This window comes from Vombatus ursinus, unplaced genomic scaffold, assembly GCF_900497805.2.
Source record: "Vombatus ursinus unplaced genomic scaffold, bare-nosed wombat genome assembly UNPS02014807.1, whole genome shotgun sequence".
Classification (NCBI taxonomy): domain Eukaryota; kingdom Metazoa; phylum Chordata; class Mammalia; order Diprotodontia; family Vombatidae; genus Vombatus; species Vombatus ursinus.
In genome coordinates this window covers 36,904,513-36,926,559 of record NW_020954585.1, presented here as the reverse complement: position 1 = coordinate 36,926,559, position 22,047 = coordinate 36,904,513, and the positions used below count along the sequence as shown (strand labels likewise).

The following is a 22,047-nucleotide window of genomic DNA, read 5'->3' as shown; positions in this document are numbered from 1 at the left end:
CAATAGACTGTCTGCTTCACATGCATGTTTATACCTGCTTAATAAAGATCACTCTTTACTTTTACAGGCACTGTCTTCCTCTGGTTTTCTTCCCTTTGGGAAAGAGAGATCCAGGTCCCATAGTGTTCATGCCTCAGTCTACACAGTAACTCTTAAAAAGGTACTGAGAAAATTTTATATTCTTAATATAGTTAGCAGTTCTTTTTAAGCCAGAGAACTATGAAACTTATTAGGTTGGCTGTCTTTGGACATCACAAACTCGTCAAGATGTTCAGTCACCAGGATCCTGCTTTATCCAGTCAACTTCTAGGAAACATGGCTCATAGCAAAGTAGTACAAGACTCTCTACACAAGGCAAACAAGCCCACCCAGCTCTTCACTTACTAAGATTCTTCTTTGCCCAGTCAGTTTGTAGAAAATAGAATTCACAGCACAGTAGCTTAAGTTGACTCTCTGGGCAATGAAGGTAGAGAAACTCACATAACCATTCTGACCGGGTCCACTATAAATTTATGTTACATAGCTTCATTTGGGCCCTCACTGCTGCTAGGCAATTCTTCTCCATCTCCTTAATCAGTTCACTATCCCACTCTCTACAGTGGCATTTTCAAACCTTTTCAACCTTCCTCAAACCTCCCATGGCTCTCCCACCCCTCACTCTCTCAGTGGAAAATCTTGCTCATATTTTATAGAGAACAGTGAGGCCATTCAATGTGAACTCCCTCTTCTCCCCTCTTCCTCATCTGCTATCACCAAGTACCTTCTGATACTTTCTCCTCCTTCACCCTTGTGTCACATGAAGTGGCTTTACTCCTTTGAAAGCTAACCCCTCTACCTGTTCAAATGATCCCATTCTATCCCCCCTCCTCCGACAGATTGTCCCTCTCTGTCATTCTTACTCTTTCACTTATTTCCAGTCTATCCCTGTCTGCCAGCTCTTTTCCTACTGCCTACAAACATGCCCATGTCTTCCCCATCCCTTATTTGATCATTCCAATCCTACTATTATACTATATCTCTTCTGCTCTTTGTAGCTAAACTCCTAGAAAAGGCCATAAACAGTAGGTACCTCCACTTTCTCTCCTCTCACTCTCTTCTAAACCCCTTACAATCTGACTTCCCACCTTATCATTCCATCAAAATTGCTCTCTCCAAAGTTACCAGTGATCTCCTAGGTGCCAAATCCAATGGTCTTTTCTCAATCCTCATTCTCCTTGACCTCTGCAGTCTTTAATACTGTTGATCACTCTCTTCTCTCTAAGTTTTTGGGACGTCACTGGGATTTCTTTCTACCTAACTGACTTCTCCTCCTCAGCCTCCTTTGCTGGATCCTCCTCCAGATCATACCCTCTAACTGTAAGTGTCTCTCAGGTTCTGTCCTCGGTCCTCTTCTCTTCTCCCTCTGTTTTATTTCATTGGTGATCTCATCAGCTTCCATGGATTTAATTAACATTTTATGCTGATGATTCTCAAATCTACCTTTTCCAATCTCTCTCCTCCAGCGGCCTTTCAGACATCTTGAACTGAATGTACAGTAAGCATCTTAAGCTCAGTATGTCCAAAACAGAATTCATTATCTTTCCCTCTAATCCCTCCCCTCCTCCTACCTTCCTATTACCATGGAAGGCAACCTTCTCCCAGTCCCTTAGACTCATAATCTATCTCTCATCCCCTATATCCAATCCGTTGCCAAGGTCTGTCTATTTTACCTTGACGTCTCTCAAATACGCCCCCTTCTCTCCTCTGACACTGTCACCACTCTAGTGCAGACCCTCATCGCCTCATGTCTTGATTACTGCAATAGCCTATTGGTGGGTCTGTCTGCCTCGAGTATCTCTCCACTCCAATCCATCCTCCATTCCAGCTACCAAAGTAGTTTTCCTAAAGCTCAGGTCCAATCATGTCACCCTCCTACTCATAAATTCCAGTTGCTTCTCCTCTCCCTAAATATCAAATATTCTATTTGGCATTCAAAGCCCTTCATCACCTAGTTCCCTTCTACATTTCCAGCCTTCTTACATTTTCCTCTTTGACACATACTTTTCAGTCTAGTGACACTGACCTCCTGGCTCTTCCATGAGCAAGATATTCCATCTCTTGGCTCCTAGCATTTTCTCTGACCATCCCTCATGCCTGAAACACTCCCTCCTCTGCTCCAACCACTGACCTCTCTGGCTTCTTCTAAGTCCCAACTAAAATTTCACCTTCTACATGAAACCTTCTCCAACCTCTCTTAATTCCAGTGCTTTCCCTTTTTTGATTATTTCCTATTTATTCTGCATATAGCTTGTTTGTATATATTTGTTTGCATGTTGTCTCACCTGTTAGATTGTAAGTTCCTTGAAGGCAGGGACTGTCTTTTGTCTCTTTTTATATCTTTTTGTATTTGCTTAGCACAGTTTCTGGCAACATAGTAAGCATATAATAAATGTTTATTGAATGAATGAATGAATGGGCAAGGCAGACAAGCCCACCTAGCTCAGCTCTTCACTCATTAAGGTTCCACTTGTATCAGAGCTCACAGCAAAGCAGTTCAAGTTGACCCTCTGAACAAGGCCAACAAGCCCAAGCAGTTTTTCATTCACAGAGGTGAATGAAACTTTGCTGGTCAATCAGCTTGTATAAACAGAACTTTCAGCAAATAAAGGGCAAAACCTTTCTTACCCCCTTTGCTTTTCCTCTCAAACCAGAGCTAGCAGCAGAAAGCAACATGCACTTTTGAGAGGCTTCAGGTGCCTCTAACCCTATGGGCACTAAAGACGCTGAAACTCTTATGCAATGAGATGGAAACTTTCTTCAATTATGTGGTCCACAGAATTCCAATCTGTATCTGTCACTCAGACAGAACTCCAGGCATATTCAATTTATTAAGGATATTGGTGGTCCCTAATAAATTGGGTCCAAGACCTTCCTCATGATCAAGGACCCCTCTCCCCTTAGGTGCTGGCTACTTTTATACACTTAGGAGACCACTGAAAAAAGAAGAAGGTGTTACAATACACTGATTGGTCAATTCCAGAAGAGGGGAAATCTTGTGGTTGGCTAAAGGAAATGTCCATCAATTATAACCACTTTGTCAACAGGCTTTTACAGGTCATGAGACCTTCCACAGGTTGTCAACTCCAGCTCATTTCAGCAGGAACTCTCCAAAGGTCACAAGACCCTTTCGATAACATCACAGAGCCTTCCACAAGTCATAAGACGCTAATTTTTGACCAACAGTAGCCTAGGGTCCAAGTAAGTTATGGGTTTGAAGCAAAGGTCACAAGGGAGTGGACAGTAGTGATTCATAGAGGTGAGGGGCATTATTTGCAGCACATGAACCTTATTTCAAATACAGTGTACTTAGACTGGCAATGGGAGGAGTGTTAATAAATCCTTATTACATGCCTCACTGATACAGTTAGAATCTATCTCATGAATCAAATACAATTAATACAATTGTCAATACATAATGGATTAGTCAATCATGACTTTTAATTCTACCTGCATTAACATAGCTAACTTAAACTTAATCCTGTTCTGCTTAATTTACTAACAAAATCACTGATATCCATCAAATCGCAATGAACTGAGCAAATGCTGATTAATTTGAGGAGGGACATGAAAATTATCATCACAATTAGGAATCTTGTAGTTATTGTTGTTGTTCCATCCTTTCAGCTCTATAGGACTCTGTGACCCCATTTAGGGTTTTCTTGGTAAAAATACTGGAATGCTTTGCCATTTTCTTCTCTAGCTCATTTTATAGATGAGGAAACTGAGGCAAACAGTTAATTCAGCATAACCCAGGGTCACACAGCTAGTGTCTTAGTTAAAAATCTCTTAGTTATAATTTTCTATTATCTCACTCTCCAGATGCTACAATTTAACATAGTTCCAAAAGAGATTTTAATTCTATGTCTTTTCTTCAATCTTCACCTCCCTGGTTCTCCAGTCTTTACTCATTCTTCCAGTGGCTTAAAACAGAACCTCCTAGTACTTAGTGACTTGTATTTCATTTACGATTCACCAAATCTCTCCCATGAAATCAACAGTCCTTATTTAATTGTCGTATAATCTCTAGACAGTTTAATATATATGTATGTGTTTACACATATACATATATTATGTGTGTGTTTATACATATGTACATATTATGTGTGTGTGTGTGTGTGTGTATAAATATAAAATTTATGGGACTTTTCTTTCTGCCCTTGACCTCCTTGGGGTATATGCCCAGTAGAACAATCTCAGGTTCAACAGTTAGTGAACTTTCTTTCTTTTGCTTAATTTTAAATTGTTTTCCAGAATGGTTGAATCAATTCATAGTGCCACCAGTGGTATGCCTGTCATCCCACAGCCCTTCCAAAGCTGTCTTATTTTTGTTTTGAAAAAAAAATTTCAAAGGTTATGACATGAAACCTCAAAGATGTTTTAATTTTTATTTCTCTCATTAATCGTGATTTCTAGTATGTTTTTATATGGTTGGCAGTAGGTTGCAATTCTTTTGAGGTATGTTCATATTAATTCTTTTGAGGTATGTTCATATGCTTTTCAACGTTGGTGTCCCCCAGATTCATCATTCTTATCTGTGGCTCCCAGAAACTGTAGCCTGTTTGGTGGTCACATCCTGATAAACTTTTTCAGCAAATGAGCTTAAACCAGGTTGAGGGTAACTGACAGGCCTCAAACACGTGGTGAGTTGGGGGAGGTGTCTACTCCAAGTTTCCCCAGGTGGAACGGGCAGCTGAGAACAATTTGTTCCAACAGCCATTGAGGCAGGCACTGTGGAGAGCTTAGAGCTTGGTCAGACATTTAATAGGTTGTGTGACTGGGTAAGTCACTTCTGTGAACCTCAGTTTCCTCATCTGTAAAATGAGGGTAACAAGCTATCTAATACTTCCATCATAAGTTTATTTTCTAGCTCAAATTAGATAATGTGTGTAAAGTGTTTTGCGAACTTTAAAGTGCTTTATAAATGTAAGCTACTATTATTATTGTTATGAGTCACAGAAGTCATTGTCAAACTTTTCAAAACTGAAATGAGAAATCTGTTATGTGCAGGTTCTTTTCATAATCAGGCCCCTTGTATTAAATAGTCTTTTTTTTTTTTTCATTTCTTGCATGTCCTTTCAACAAGAATATGATACAGTGTAATGTAACTTTAGTGAAAGGTATTGGTTTTCAAGTGTAAAAGCTGAGAGCAGTCTTTGGTTTATCCATCCTATTGATTACTTATTATCTAGTTACCATATTCCCTTGGCCCTTAGCTTTAAAGCAGAATATCAAGATCAGGAGTAACCAAGTGGATATTGTTTTTGTATGTGGTGTATGATTTTTTTTTTGTTTGGCATATCTTTATTTTGTCTCTCTGATATTGGAGGCCTAGACCTTTTGCTTATCACCAGAGGGAAGGAGAAAGAGGGGAAAGGAGAAAAGAAGACTTAATTACTCTTTCCTTTAACCAATTTATAGTGGCAGAATTAATCAGTAGGAAATTGATGGTTTTTCTTCGATGATTGATTTTCTGCTCTTGATTCTGCTTATAATAGCTAGCATTTATATAGCACTTTCAGGTTTATAAAAGCTTTACCTTATTTTATCCTCACAACTCTGGTAGGTAGGTGCCTTTTACAGATAAAGAAGTGAGGTAGAGGTTAAATGACTTGTCCAGTGACACACAGCTATTAATTGTCTGAGGGTGGATTTGAACTTGGGTCTTCCTAACTCCAGGTCCTATGCTCTTTCCACTGTGTCCCCCAGCTGAAGAATAATAAAACGTTCTAGGAACCTCCTTCTGCTTTCACTCCTGACACTGCTTTGCTTTCCTTCAGGCTCTATAACCAGAGTTTGAAAGGAACAGAGCTAAATGCTAGAGGGAACAGGGAATGTTCCCTCTATTACTTATGAACACTCTTCTTCCAGGTAGTCTGAGGTGGGTTTCCGAAGAATGGTATTAAAACTTTGAGTGGACATCTCCAATACACAGTACTCTAGAAAAAATATAGAAAAGAAAAAAAAAAGTTGACTACATTTTATACTTACAAACTATCAACTTCAGTCTGCTATGGTCTCCTTCTGTCGCCACCACCTTCCCCCTCTTTTCTTATGCTTCATTCTTGCTTATACCTCTCTATTTTCCCTGTCTGATGCACAAGACTTGGATGATAGTCCCATCCTCAAAGCCAGTGGAACCTCAAACAAACAGATCTGCTGAATGTCTGTGAATAATTTACCCTAAGAATTCCCTATCATTCCATGAAGATCCCCTCAAAGAGTCTGTGACTCTGAGGAGGTCTTTCAAAGTCTCTCTGATCCTGGGTATTGGCATTGCAAATACATGTTCCCTTCTTAGCCAGGATTTTGCTGTCTTGGTCTAAAAAGCTGTTGGGGAACTTCTATTTGAGTCTATTTATTCTGTAAAATGTAAAAGTAGAAGCAGTAGCATTTGTGTCAGTGACATGGAAACTGGTTCTTCTGAAGTGATACAAAGAACAGATCTATGTGAATCAGGCCTAGAGCCAACTTAGGGAATCAGACCCCCTGGGTCACAAATCTCTTGTTATATATGGTAGGAAAAAAAATTAGGACCTTTGTGTGTTTTTCTAGATTAAATATATTTGAATTTTGTTTCAACATGCTGAAAATGTTAATAGTATCTGTGCTGTGAAGCAGCAAGTGAAATACAGGGGACCTTAAATTTAATACCACCTTAATATTTGGGCCAGATTGAGTTCTAAGACTGAATGCATGTGTAAGGGGAGGAGGGGATTAAAAATACCCCATTTGGCTCTTTTGCCTCGACTAGGTAAAAACACTTTTGTTTGTTTGACTCAAACAATCAGAACTGAGTACTGTAAAAGGCCTATGTATGTCCTTGAACCATCAAAGCCACAATGTGATAAATTGGGTCATACTCTAAGCTACAAGAGTCAAACACAACAGACCACATTGAGATGACATCCTCTGACACTTTCTATGAAAACTGACATGGTAGATGATGTTCAGAGTTGGGTTGTCCAGAAAGAATACAGGGGGCAGAGGTTCTCCTAGTCAAGAGAGCTTTGTTGATGCAAAAGTGGTGGGCTAGTCCTTAGGAATACTAACAGTTTATGGAAAGACAGAGGCTTACTTTTATATACAAGTTTTGGGCACTCAGCTAAGAGTGGAGGTATGCTTCTACATGCACAGTTAACCACAGGAAAGGATGTCAGGAAAGGGAAAGCAGGTGTGTAAGGGGAGGCAGGAAAGGGGAAGCAGGTATGTTAGATACTTTACAAAATAGTTCAGGGATGTGGTAACTTAACTTGCAACATCCAAGGATATGGACACAAACCATAGGGGTTAGTCACATACACAGAAAATGAAAAGGTTTTCTTGTCAACAGATAGAGCCCCCTGTTACTGGGGCAGATTTAGTTTTAGAGAAGACTCATTGTTTCTGGGCAGAAGTCAGCCTCACCAAGAAATAGAAGAAAACATGATTGGTAAATATTTAACAAAAGAAGTAAATAAAAATACAATAGAGCACAGATAAAGTTAGTATGTAGTTTTCTTAGGTAATATGTGAGCCTGCATAATAACAGTAATATGTGAGCCTTATGGTATACTTTAGTGGCCCTATTTCTATTTCATTTTGATGCCACAGTTCTAAGTATCTAAGCACTTCAAAAAAAAAGGAGAAGCTATCTCAGAATCAGAATTGGAGGGAAAAGAAGAGATTCTGAGCATTTGGATTAGAGAGGTTGGAGCAAATATGAGGGAAATGGAGGTTTGAGATGTAGCAGAAAAGGGAAATATTGAGGACAGTCCTTGCTTCTATGGTCATCTGTAGAGGAAGATCTAGGCTGAGGGAAATTGCAAGATAAGGTTAGCTCTTTCCTCAACTTTCTATCCAGATGCCTGTCTATCCATTGACATTGTAATATAAAATACTCTTGTCACCTAAATGTTTCTAGTAAACTGAATTTTGCCTCATCCATCAGAGGACAGGGGTTATCTAGTTATAAGTATAAGACTGAGCTGAGAACCCAGCTGCTCCGTAAGTATTGGGAATTTTCCTAACTAGGAGTTCAGTCATAGTGATTGAACTCAGAATTTTTCTTTTAAAATAAACGTCCTAAAGTTTAAGAGAAGGAATCCAAGAGGACCTTAGGAGCTAATTGTATTTCTCCAGACTTTAAATGAGCTAATTACTTAAACAGGGTATTACAAATTAATGATTGTGCCTCCGAAGAAACTGTAAATTTCTAATTTCCTAAGACATACTTTTTACTTTTATGTTTCCATGTTGTCAGAAAAAAAAAAGTTATTTTTAATTCTGCCATGATGTGGGGAATACTGTTTTTCTGAAAAATGTCTTTATAGGATAAAAAAAAAAGGTCATTAAAGAAAACTGCTAACACTTCAAGTATACATGTATAAGTTCATTGAAGGAATGGAATGTTATTAGTTTTGTTGTTATGTCCCAAGGTATCTTGCATATGGGAGCAGCTAGGTGGCTCAGTGGATAGAGAGCTGGGCCTGTAGTCAGGAAGACCTGAGTTCAAATTGGCTTCAGCCAGTCACTCACTAGCTATGTGACCCTGGGCAAGTCATTTAACCTCTGTTTGCCTCAATTCACTGGAGAAGGAAATAGCAGACTACTCCAGTATCTTTGGTAAGAAAACCCTTTTATGGGGTCATGAAGAGTTAAGACATGACTAAACAACAATATCTTGCATATGAGTGCTTAATAAAATGTTTCTTGAAGTGAATTGCCAACAGCTATGTTCTTGAAGAACTGTACATAATTGAATTTTATTTTTAACATATTGCCAGGATATCCAGGGACTGGAATGAATTGGAAAGCACTGGAGGCTATTTCATTTGTGAGGAGTAGCATCTACATGAGAAAGAGCTCGTGATTTTTTTTAGCCAGTTCTTCTTTCTTCATTTTTCCTCTCTGCTTTGTAATCCTGGCTTGTTCATTAGGCCCAGGATTGTGCTGACAAAGGTATCGTTTCCAGCAACGATTTCTGTTGTTTGGGATCAAATGGCAAATAATCACACCTGTATATGTGATTAAACAAAAAACAAACAAACTGTTTTCATCATCAGGCTGATATTTTGTTTTCCCTGCCTAATCCTTGAACAACTGTGTAGTAGTAGATTACATTTAATCCATCTGTGTAACAAATTCTGTTGGCCAGTGTGGAATTCACAAACCTGACACATAGATTGAATTCTTGGTTTCGTTACCTACTGAATAAAACTCATGCGATAATAACTTAGAACTGCTGATGTCTGCCCTTTAAAAAGAGAGTTGGCTGATTCATATTCTATTCATTTTTTAAAATTGATTTTTTTCTTTAAATATGGAGAGAAGGTAACCTCCATGGAAGACTCAATGATACTATTTTGTTACTGTTTTACAGAATTTGCTTATCCAATATTCCTTCTGTGAGTAGGAGTAGAAATGAGAGAATTAAGCCAGGTAAAGAAAAAAGATTAAACTGCTTGGTGAAAAGATTCTCAGTTTTGGAACATATAAAATGAAAGATTTTGTTCTGCATGGACTAAAATTATTTTTGAAGACAATAACATACACAAGATAAAAATGTATTGATAACTGTTGTATATAATTCTGGTACTCTGGTTACATAGAGGACAAAAAAAATCCATCTTCAAAGATAAAGGAAATGAGAGTTCTCTGAAGAACAACTTGCCTAAACAAATATCAAAGAAAAAATATTAACATCTGATATATGTATTAAGTACAAGTCTGCCAGAAACATTTTAATTCATCTTTAATATACTATCTGAGCTATTTCTAGCCTAGAGAGAGGCAAGCCCAAACTAGCATATTCACCCAACTGTCTCAGACATGACTCTTTACCCTAAAACAATTTGAGGTAACATAGGAATCTTGAACAAGAAAAAAAGGTCATAATTTGTTAAAATATAGTTGTGGGAGAAAGAGGAAAGACCTTCAAATATAAAGGAAAAGAAATTTGATTAACAGAGAACTATTCTGTATACACCAGAAACTGTAGGAGTGAATGGAATAAAGTGTTCTGTAAAACAAAAGGAACTCAAGATGTGATCCAGAGTGATATAACTAAGCCTAACTATTAATGAAATAAAAGATGGATGTTCAATGAAGTAGGGATATTCAAACAATACTGACGTGCACAAATTATTTTTATTTCCAATATCCTAGAATAGAACTACAAGAAAGATAAACAAATACACCAACCAAGGACAAAATCAAAAAAGAACAGAGAGATCATTAGATTTTTTTCTGAAAGTACATTAGGAGAAAAGAGTGAAAGTGAAAGTCAAATAGAAGTGACAGTAGAGAAACAGGCTTGGAATGTCATGAACTAAACCTCACCAAACACCATTTATAGGTGAATCATGTTTTGTGTGGGATAAAATGGATAATGGGAGGAAGTATAAAAGGAGAAGAGAGAAAGGAAGATAGCAAGGGAAATGTGATATACCCTGCCTAATCAAGTCAAATGGTAACAATGAGTGGAAAATCATTCCTATAGGCTCTTACAAAGAAAAGAACCTATAGGGGAATGGATGAAGAGGCAAAGAAGGGCTCAAAACAGGGAAAGAAAGGGGGAAATCTTGTTTCAGTGGTGAGAGGGATTCCTACCACTGGCATACTTGAAGTAGTGGGTGTTTAATAAATGCTTATTTATTTACTTCCTTCTACTCTTTGATCCAGTGACACTGGCTTCTTTATTGTTCCTCAGACAAGACACTCCATTCTTGGTTCTGGGCATTTTCACTGACTTTCCTTCCTTATCTTCACCTCCTTTCTTGCTTCAAGTCCCAGCTAAAATCTTCTTCTATAGGAAGCCTTTACCAAACCCCCTTAATGCTAGAGCCTTCTCTGTTGATTATCCTGTATTTAGCTTGATTATACATAGTTGCTTACAGGTTGTCTTCACCATTGGACTGTGAGCTTCTTGAAAGTAGGGACTCTTTCTTTGCCTTTCTTTTAGCATAATTCCTGGCACATAGTAGGTGATTAATAAATGTCCTCTCCCTCTGTCCACATAGGGTGTCACCCTTACCTGTAGTGCTCTGCCCAAAGAAATGTAAATTTTGATCACTGAAACCTCACAAGATATCTTGGGCTTTACAGGCTAGATTTCTTTCTTTAGAACTGTGCCTTAAACTCAATATACTTTGGCTCTCATTGATTGGCCAACAATAGGTCCCAGCACAAGCCCCACTTAGTGGTCAATGTTTGGGCCCTGATGGCCCAGAGTAAATGTAAATAATAAATAAATTGCTTCTGTTTTGCCCAGAAACCTTAAGGGTCTTCCTCTCCCAGATTTTTTTTTTTTTGAGTAGGTAAAAGAGGCCATTCTATGCCTCATTTCTTACCTAGCCTTAATCACTGAATGCATGTTGCCTCAGTCAAACTGAGACCTGGGAAAGACTTCAGCTTAAAAAGGCTGAGGCTCCCCCATCACATCCAGGGTCATCTCCGGTTGCCTTGATTTATTTCTTGCCACTGGACCCAGATGGCTCCAGAGGAGAAAGTGAGGCTAGTGACTTTGCAAAGCCCTCCCTCATTTAAATACAATTTACTTGCAAATCAGGGCATCACCTTCCTGACATTATGGTCCTCTTCAAGAACATATATTGGAATAAAGGTCACTTTACCCCATTGCCTCACCAAAAAAAAAAAAAAGGAAACATAAAAGGAATCCTTAGGGGCAGCTACATGGCAAAGTGGATAGAGCACTGGCCCTGGAGTCAGGAGGACCTGAGTTCAAATGTGACCTCAGACACATAACACTCACTAGCTGTGTGACTCTGGACAAGTCACTTAACCCCAATTGTCTCACCAAAAAAAAAAAAAAGAAAGAAAGAAATCTAAGTTCAAAAAAAAAAAAATCACCAATTGGTGACCTCTGGGATAGTGTTGTTTCTATAGCAGCACTTGCAATAATGCAGGTACTTCAGTAGTAACCGGGAAAGTTTGTACTTATGTAAAGGCTAGATCTGCGATCTAACTTTCAGTGTCTACATAGAAATTGTATTAATACCTGAAAGCTTTGAGAACCCATACCAAAGTGAAAATTCTTATGGAATATCAACTGCTTAACCTTTCACAGTTTCCTACTTGTGTTTTCTGAAGGAAATGATGGAAATGAAGGATGTCTTCTCATCAGTTCTTATAAAGTGAAACCTATTTGCTATCACCTTTAACTAGGCAATTGTGTCTATAATATATCACATAATATCAGGGTTATTTTTCTTCCCAGTGTTAGAAGACAAATGTGCATCTACTCTCAATATTGAATGCTCTGGGACGCAGGTAGGTGGCCCAGTGGATAGAACACCGGCCCTAGATTCAGGAGGACCTGAGTTCAAAGCCGACCTCAGACACATAACACTTACTAGCTGTGTAACCTTGAGCAAGTCACTTAACCCCATTGCCTAGCCAAAAAAAAAATGTATATGTATATATGTGTGTGTGTATATATATATGTATATGTATATATGTGTGTATATGTATATATGTGTGTGTATATATGTATATGTATATATGTGTGTGTATATATGTGTGTGTGTATATATGTGTGTGTGTGTATATATATGTGTGTATATATGTATGTGTGTGTGTGTATGTATGTATGTATGTATGTATGTATGTATGTATAGAGAGAGAGAGAGAGAGAGAATACTGCGAAGTGCAGCTAGGGACAAAATCTAACTCTCAGGGAGCCAGAAGTGTCTTTCTAGGAATTAGACTGTGCCAGAGTGAAGCACAAAACCTGACTAGCCTGGGCTCTTTGTTTCTGTTCTTTCCCCAAATCTACACTAGTTTAGCACACAAAGAGAAAAGAGTTGCCATCCTTACCTACAATTCGTTACTGGCATTATATACAGTTGGATCAAATTAGTGGTGTTGAGAACAAATTAGTAAATATGCTTCTAACTTAAGTGAAACTGGCACAGTTTGACATTAACACTTTTAAACAATTACAAGAATCCAGAAAAACAAAAGGTATGATTTTTAGCTTTATAAAAGTATTACCCACTTGCCTTAACATCTCTGCACTAAGATAAACAAATTGAATACTGTACCTGAAAAAATATTCCCAGAACAGATAGTGTCTGAAAAGAAAAAAATTATGGGAAACAAAAGATAGAAGATATGATTGAAAGTTATTAAATTTATTAGGCAGATGGCAAGAAAAGGGAAAAATGATTTTAAAATGAGATGGGGAGACAGGATCGAAAGGATATTGGGGTATAATAGTGTATAAAGACAAACTGTCTCTGCCCTCTTGGCAGGGGAGTAAGATTTTTCCTTACCTCCTACCTTCACCCTAGGATCAGTACTGGCAAATTGTTAGAGAAGCACATGGCAAGCCTGATTAAGAGGAGTTCCTGGACTCCCTTTCCTGACCACCTGCTTCTGTCTTTCTGTTTCCATTGCTGAGCACAAGTCAGAAATTAGAGTTCCATTTTCAAGCAATATATGGCAGCAACCAGGGCATTGATAAGACACGAGATAAAAATAGGCATGGCGTTGGCATGCAGCCTTAGAGGAGAAATCCTGAGAATGGACCTTGTCAGCTTTGAGGAAGTTGCCTTATGGAGAATATCAAATTAGAGTACTACTAAATGGGAAAGTTTCTGAGTTTGAGTAACAATAACCTCCTAGAAAAAGACTTTCTCAATAGCATGCTCTTTAGAAAGGATCATCAATGTGACTCTTACAGATGGAGGACTGGACTTGCTTAATGAGGGCCAGGCCATCTGGACCTTACCAATCCTTCATTTAATGAATTAATTAGATGGTACAGGTCCAAGATGAATGGGGAGTATTGTTCAGTAGTTACAGTGGGAGTAGTTTGATGTGCTATTTATGTTTCTCTATTTGTTAGTGGGCTGCCCTAAACCAGCAGGAGTTTCAGACCTTGCTACTCATATTTAGGGTATGTCATGCATGCAAAAGAGGGTCTAAAGAAAGCAAAACTTCCAATGAGATCTCAAACCTGTAATCACATACTTTATATATTTGATAAACACATAAGTGTTGGTTAAGACATGCCAACAGGCCTTTCAATAGGTTTCAAAAACCATAGCCAAACCTTAACATACCTAAGCTTTATTTGGCAGAGTTCCACAGAATAAAACTCCAGGGTATGAAGTAACAAGTTAAAAAAAGGGAATAGTAGAATACTGTACTGATTTTCTAGTGAACCCTTGTGTAACCTCTCTCTTCCAGGTTTCTTACAAATTAATTCTCCCTAATTATTTACATCTGTCTTCATTTCCGCAAAGAGTGTTTTATAGTTGGAATCATATAGTCTGTAGGTAAATCTTGGTAGACATTACTAAGTATTCTATAGCTTCTGTAGGGTTTTCTTTTGGAGTGGAATTTCTCTTTGTATCTCTTCTTGCTGAGTTTTGTTGATTTTATATTGAAATATATATTGGATTTATGTGGACTTATTTTCCATCCTAAAACTTTGCTGTAGTTATTAGGTGCATTAATTTTTAGTTGACTCTCTAGGATTTTCTAGATCATCTGCTAAAAGTGATAGTTATGTTTTTTTCTTTGCCTGTGCTTATTCCTTCAATTTATTTCTTTTCTTATTGGTCTATTTAGCATTTTTGGCATTTTGTCAGATAGTAATAATGATAACAGGCATCCTGGCTTTACCCCTGATTTTATTGAAAAGACCTCTGACTTTTCTCCATTTTATATGATGTTTGCTCTTAGATTTAGATAAATATTGTTTACTATGGTAAGGAAAATACATTAATTCCTTTGATTTCTAAATTTTTTTAACAGAAATGGGTTTTAGATCTTGTCTAAGCCTTTTTCAGAATCTATTAATATAATTACATTGTTTTTATTATTTGTATTATTAATACGGTGTATCATACTTGTTGACCTACTGATTTGGAACTAATTGTTTGTTCCTGATATAAATTCAGCCTGATCATAATTTATAATCTTTCTGTCATTGTAACCTATTTGCTAATAATTTCATTTAAAATTTTAGCATCAATTTTAATTTAGGATAGTGGTTTCCAGTTTCTTCCCCCCCTTTCCTTAGTTTCCCTAATTTATGTATCAACACTATATTTGCATCATTGATAGAGATTGAGAGACCGACTTCTGTTCTCATAACTGCGAAGCATTTATGTAGTGTTGGAGTCAGTTTTGCTTTAGGAGTTTGATAGAATTCACTTGTTAATCCATCTGGTTTTGTTTGGTCCCTCTAACCCCACCCTTTGGGAGTTGATTTATAGCTTGTTCATTTTCTAGTAATGAGTTATTTTTAAAATCTTATTTTTTGTTAACATGTGAAATTTATATTTTTGTTAAGTATTCATCTGTTGGGGCAGCTAGGTGGCGCAGTGGATAGAGCACCAGCCCTGAAGTCAGGAGGACCTGAGTTTAAATCTGGCCTCAGAGACATAACACTTACTAGCCGTATGACCCTGGGCAAGTCACTTAACCTCAATTGCCTCACCAAAAAAAAGTATTCATCTGTTTATTAATCTTTTTGCTTTCAATTTCATTAATTCCTTCTTTAATTTTCAGACTTTCTCCTTTGTTATTTAGTTGAGGATTTTTGATTTGTTTTTATTCAGGTGTTTTTAAAATTTGCATACCCAATTCATAGATTTGTTCTTTCTTTTGTTGTTGAAAGCATTTAGAGAAATAAAATTTCCCCTAAGGACAGCTTTAGTTGCATCTCATAAGTTTTGATATCTTTTCTAATTATTGTCATTTTCTTTGATGAAGTTTTCAATTGTTTCTATAATGTTTTCTTTGACTCATTAATTCTCTATGTTATTTAGTCTCAAATTGCTTTACTAAATACAGTTTTTATTGCATTGTTATCAATAAATGATGTGGTTAGTATTTCTTTTCTGCAATTTTTGAAATCTTTTTGCTTCAATACATGGTTAGTTTTTGTAAAGGTGAGGGCGTTCAACTAATGACCCTGGGATAGGGTCATAGACCAAGAGCTAGAAAGGAAACTTAGAGGTCATCTAGTTGAATGCCTTCATTTTTTTTTTTAACAGATGAAGAAACGGAGGGTCAGAGAGGAGAAGCAACTTGCCTACGGTAACACAGATAGTAAATAGCAGAGGCAAGACTCAAACTCAAGTCCTAGGAATTAATTTCCTGATAGATACCAATTATGATTCAAAATTCAAAAATCTTTTGAGCTTTGTTATTCTCCCCCCCAAAATTATTAAATACAGTAGCTCTTTTTAAATTTGTATTTGAATTGGACGAGAAAAATAGAATGCTGTAGGTAATAGAGTCATATAGACCTGGCTATGTGATCATACTGGCTATGTGATCATAGACAAGTCATATAATCTTAAAGTATCCAGGGCATACTATAAATTATAGTTTAGTTGGCAGTCATCTCTTTGGAGGGAGTTCCTTTCAGGGATAGAATCACAGTTCTGAATTTTTTTTTAAACTTATGAGTATATTTACTATCTGAATACAGATTTTCTCTTTTGGGGGGTAAGTGGTAGAAAAGAGAAAGACAGTCATAAATTTCTCATGTTCTTAACTTTAATTTTAATTTGGAAGTGAACAACCATATTACCTCTGAGGGTCATTAGTAGAACTGCAGGTGCCGCTGACAGACATGTGACGTAGGCAAAGAAAGAGGTAGAAAAAAAAGAAAGGAAAGAAAGAGTAGGAGACAAGGTGGATAAGGAGAGACAGGAAGGGAAGGGCACAAGCATTTATTAAGTACCTACTACGTGCCAGGCAATGTGCTAAGTGCTTTACAAATAGCTCATTTGATCCTCACAACAACCCTCAGAAGTAGATGCAGTTATGATCCCCATTTTACAGTTGAGGAAACTGAGGCAGATAACAGATTAAGTTACTTTTCCAGGGTCACATTGCCAGTAAGTGTCTGAGACTGGATTTGAACTCATGCCTTCCTGACTCCAGGCCCAGTGCTCTGTCCACTTCACCACCTAGCTGTCTAAGAAAGAAAAAGAGAAGAGAAAAAAATTTTAAAGAAGTACATGATAGAGAATAAGTGCTTCCCAAAATCATCTAATCGTTTGTTTTTGCCATTACCTTGCCTGGTTACTGGCAGGTGCTATTGATTTGTTTTATCCTGGTCCCATTCAGAATTCTCTGACTCTCACTTATTCTTCTTTCACCAACCAAGTTTCAAGACTGCTTGCTGATTCCCCTATTGGTGGTTCTACACTCTTCCTTCCAGCTGGATACTTCCACTACCTCTACTCCTCCTGTGAGGCAGAGATGTAGGTTTTCCCTTCTTCTGTGTTTTTCTTTCTCTAGAATCATGACACAACCTTTTCAGGGAGGTTGTGTGCATAATTTGTTTGTTTGTTTTGAAGGTTTTTACTTCAATGTATTTTGGTCTTCCACATAGCAAAGTGGTACCAGTATTTCTCATCCTGATTGATTCTTTCTTTCTTGTATTAAGAATTAGGTGACCCAATTCTATTTTTGTTGGGGCCTAGATCCAGCTCTAGGTTTCTGAATTAAAAACTATTTCCTAGCCCTATCTCTGGGTGTAGGGGTTTTGATTTTTGAAGGTACTACCTTTGATCTCCTCTTCTATTTAGCTTTTTGTTGTTTTTGTTGGCCCGTTGAAATCTTACTATTGCCTAAAGAGTCTTTACTCTTCCATATCTAGCCTCAAGATTTCTTCTTCTTGGGCTTCAGGCTTAAGTGTTCACCGGCCTAGCATTGATCCACTGATCTGGAATTTGTTTCCCATGCTTTCTGGAAGATCTTGATTTCTCTCTCCTGGAAGTTTTAGCTCCCTAGACTGACCGTGATTAGTTTTTCTCTAAAGGGAATTCAGTAGTCAGTCATTATGGCTGATTCTTTCCCTTAGGTTAAGCTTGGTTTCTCTTCACATCTTTCTATACTGGAACTTTGATTCTATTCCTTTCTTGAGTCACATAACTAATGGCCTTAAGTCCTAGATGGCCTTTATTCGAGAACCTCCATCCCCCCATTGTCCTTCCTTGTAGGAGTCCCCAGAACACTAAATAGTCACTCATGTCCAAACTCCATTAAACTTCCACTAAAAATCCTATTTCTTTGATGCCTCTGACTTGTCATTAGCAGAATTGAGATTAATTAGACAGGCCCTTTACTCAGTATGTGACCATGACATAAATAACACTTTCATTCTTTTCACTTGGTTCTGCACCTCAAGGGACCTCTTTACCCAGGGGATTAGATTCTAGAAACTCCACTCCTCTCAGATTTCTTATAGAAAAAAAAATTGTATGCATATACTAATATCATATTCCTAACAGTAAAGACAGAATTAGAGTAAGGCATCTACCCAACCATTTACCAAAATTTCCATCAAACAGTCTGCAGTCTTGTCAGGGTATATATTCCCTCCACTGATACAGATTACAAAAGTTGATCACAGTCTTTTAAAAACTAAATAGTAGATGCTCTTTGACAGTTGCTGTTGGCCCAAAATTTAATCACCCCAAAGCCAGTTGAGGATGGGATTCTCTGAACTTAGCTGCTTCTTAGATAACAAATACACAGTCCATTACCAGATCTGTACCCAAAGCCTTCCAAGCTTAATATGATTTAGTAGGGCCTGTGCTCTTCTTGGTGTAGCCCTTAAATATACAGTCATCCCCATATCGCAACAAGGTGTTGGAACATGACTTTATTGGAGATCTATTTAAAAAAGGAAAAAAAACATTTGATTCAGTTGAATTTTCCTATCTCTTCAGTGTTCTACTCACCTTGAAATTCAAAGGAGCAGTTCAGTGATCATACAGCAGATAAGAAGAAAAAGAAAAATCAAGTCTAGAAAGTCTTTCAACTAGATGATTTGCCTCGATGAGCACCTGAAGTTATCCCTTATCTAAGAGTCTGAGAAAAGTTTTTAAAATGAAAGATCATAAGGTCATTGATGTTGAACTAGAAAGTACCTTAAGAAGTCATCTAAGGATGTTCATCTAAGTCATCTAAGGAGGGAACTGAAGCTCAGTCATGCTAGGAAAGTTGCCCAAGGTCATGCAGATAGTAACTAGCAGAACTGGAATTTGAATCAAAATCTTCCAGTTCCAAATAGCAAATTTTTTCCACTGGACTGGTGGTTTGGGAAAGGAAAATCATATTAGTTTATTCTCTGTTTTACCTGTGACTTAATTTCCCAAAAGTTGTAGAACAGGGAGATTTTTAAACAAAGGAAGCAAGTAAAATGTTACCTTGTTTAGGATGCAGGCGAAAGAAGGCACTCATAAATATCCACTTTCTTGTTGGCCATACCACACTTCCTAACCCCTAGGTAAATGTTATTTCAGTCCTAATTAACATTTAGATATTTTAATTTAATTTTTTGAAACCACTTGATAAGTCATAGTACCCTATAACACATGCTTGAGATAAACACTGTGTACAACCTTAACCTATTTCTCAATACCTTTTCTGGATCAAGGTATGTGATAGTACAGATACTCCATCGACTTGTTTATATTGTTTCTTTCTTGGGTGCTTAATATACCTGACCCCTTTTCTTCAGGGGGAAGTTTGAGAATATCAGTTATCTAAATGACTCAGTGCATCGGGATAGGGTACAAGACAGTATTTTATATTAAGATCATGTTGCTTGGTCTCAGCTCTAGTCCTAGACACATATGGCTGGCTACAATAGTGCTGAGTAAGGCACTTTAAAAAAAACATTAGACTCTTGCACTCTGGCTGCCTCTGGCTGCAGACATTCAATATTCCTTTTGTTCAAATAACAGGAAATGCTACACGATGTCTCTTCTGAAAGCAGTTACGTGGCAATCCTTTTAAAGTCCAAGGAAACCCTTTCTGCCCCAGGGTTCATGGGTTTTTCTATACTGTATAGTTCTCTGTTAAGAAATACATAAAACAAAAAGCAGGGGACTTAACCTACTGTATAGTGAGATGACAGGCTTGACTTAGCAGGTCAAACACTAGAATTTGGCCCAAAAAAATTTTTTAGAGGAAAAAAAAGACATAAAAATAATTTTATTTAGCATATTAGAAAATATTTATGTTTTATATTTAAGGATTGATTATTAATTTTTTGGCAGAATATTAGTTATCCATCCTATCTCATTTCAGGTCTAGAAGTCCATCATTCACTCTGTGTCCCAGAAACTCTGTAGGGTAGAATTAAATCATTATGTTGGATGTTTGAAAGCCAACATTTAATGATGCTGATAATTGTCTTCATCTTTGTAGTACTTTATGCTTTTTCCTCTTGAGTTTTTTTTTTTTAACACTATCCTGTCCTTTGATCCTCATGACAATTCTCTAATGTAGGTTAGGCAGATGGTATTATCCTAATTTTGTAGATAAGAAACTGAATGGCTTGCTCAAGTTTCTTGATAACTGCTTAAGAGGATTGGAACCTACTGTGCTCTTGTACAATATTACACTTGTCATAAAGAGTGATAAGGTTCTATATTCTTTATACAATAAAACTATGCTACAAATATCAATTAACAAGTACTTATTAAATGCCTTAAATACCTACTATGTGTCAATCGCTGTGCTTAATGCTGAAGATTCAAGTACAAGGAATGAAACAATCCATACAATGAACTTATATTCTCATGGGAAAAACAAATACATATAAAAACATATACAGCATAAATATAGACTTAATAAATGTACATATATACGTTCATTAAATATAATGTAGTTTGAGAGAGAGGAGTACTGGGGTAATGAGAAAAGGTTTCATGCAGAGGGTGGTGCCTGAGCAACATCTTAAAGGAAGTGTGGGATTTTATGAGATGAGGTAAAGAAGTAGTGTGTTCCAGGCATTTGGGATGGCCAGTGCAAAGGCATGGAGAGGAAAATGGGGAGTCATGTGTGACGTAGAGAGAGAAGGCTGGTTTGGGTAAATTGCAGAGTTTATAAGAAGAGTAATTTCCAGTGAAGCTAGAAAGATAGATTGGGATCAAGTCGTGTAGAACTTTAAAAGCTGACCAATACAAAGACCATCCATGATTCCAGAGGGCTGAGGATAAAACAAACTATCCATATTCTGACAGAGAGGTGATAGACTTATGGTGCAAAGTGAAATACATGTTTTTATATATAGCCAACAAGAGAATTTGTTTTCCTTGACTATGCATATTTGTTACAAGGAATTTGTTTTTCTTTTCTTTTTTTTCTCCCAGTTGGGTGGGAGGTGGGAAGGACAGAAAGTAATTCCTGCTAATTAAAACAATTAAAAATAGAGATGTGTAATGTTGCACATATACTTTCAGATGAGATCTCTATATTGTTAGTCTTATTTAATTGTTTTACTTTGTTACAAGAGACCTCTCCAAGTATGCAGATGATCTATAAATGTTTGTAATATAAAAACAAAACACATCAATAAAACTGTTTTAAAAAGCTGAACAGAGAAGTTTATATTTTATCTTTGAGGAAAGAAGAAAAAAGATTGCTTTAGTAGAAGTGTGTAGGATGGACTGTAATGGTGAGACACTTGAGTCAGGAAGACCAGTTAGGAGACCAATTATAATAATTTAGCTGACAAATGATGTGATAAAGTAGTAAGAGCCTGAACTAAGATGGTGGCCATTTGAGTGAAGAGAGGGGTTGAATGTGAGAGACAAATGAAAGATTTGGCAAGTGATTTGATGTGTGGAGTGAAGGTGGGTAAGAAATACAGGATAACGTCAAGATTATGAACCTGAAAGGCTAGAATTGTGGTGCCTTCAACAGAAATAAGGAAGTTTGGAAGTAGGGGTTCTTAATGTTTGGGTTTTTCATGCCGCTTTGAAAACTTATGGACCTCACTGAAGAATGGATTTTGAAATCCAAAAAATAAAATACATAAGATTGCCAAGAAAACATTATTTTTAAATACCAGGTGTTTTTTTCCCTTCTGGTTAAAGGGGAGGTTGAAGACTTAAGAGAGATGGGGGAATGATTGAGGATGAACTCTTATGAGGACAAGTAGGGATTGGATCAAATGCATGTATAGAGGAGTTGGCCTTGACAAGGAGAAAAGTCATTTCTTTAGAAACTGGAGGAAAGTAGACA

The 22,047-nt window shown here is 37.2% G+C and overlaps 1 protein-coding gene across 2 annotated transcripts in view; it reads left to right on the top strand.

Moving 5' to 3' along the window:
* The window catches only part of EPB41L4A (erythrocyte membrane protein band 4.1 like 4A), a 178,186-nt gene that overhangs the window by 23,191 nt on the left and 132,948 nt on the right, over nt 1-22,047 (top strand). The window contains exon 2 of one of the 2 annotated variants that reach the window (XM_027874746.1): nt 68-160. The exons of the other annotated variant lie outside the window; for it this stretch is intronic. Within the exon in view, the coding sequence (XP_027730547.1) occupies nt 68-160 (93 nt within the window). The remainder of the gene's footprint in view (nt 1-67; nt 161-22,047) is intronic. 2 annotated transcript variants of the gene reach the window in all.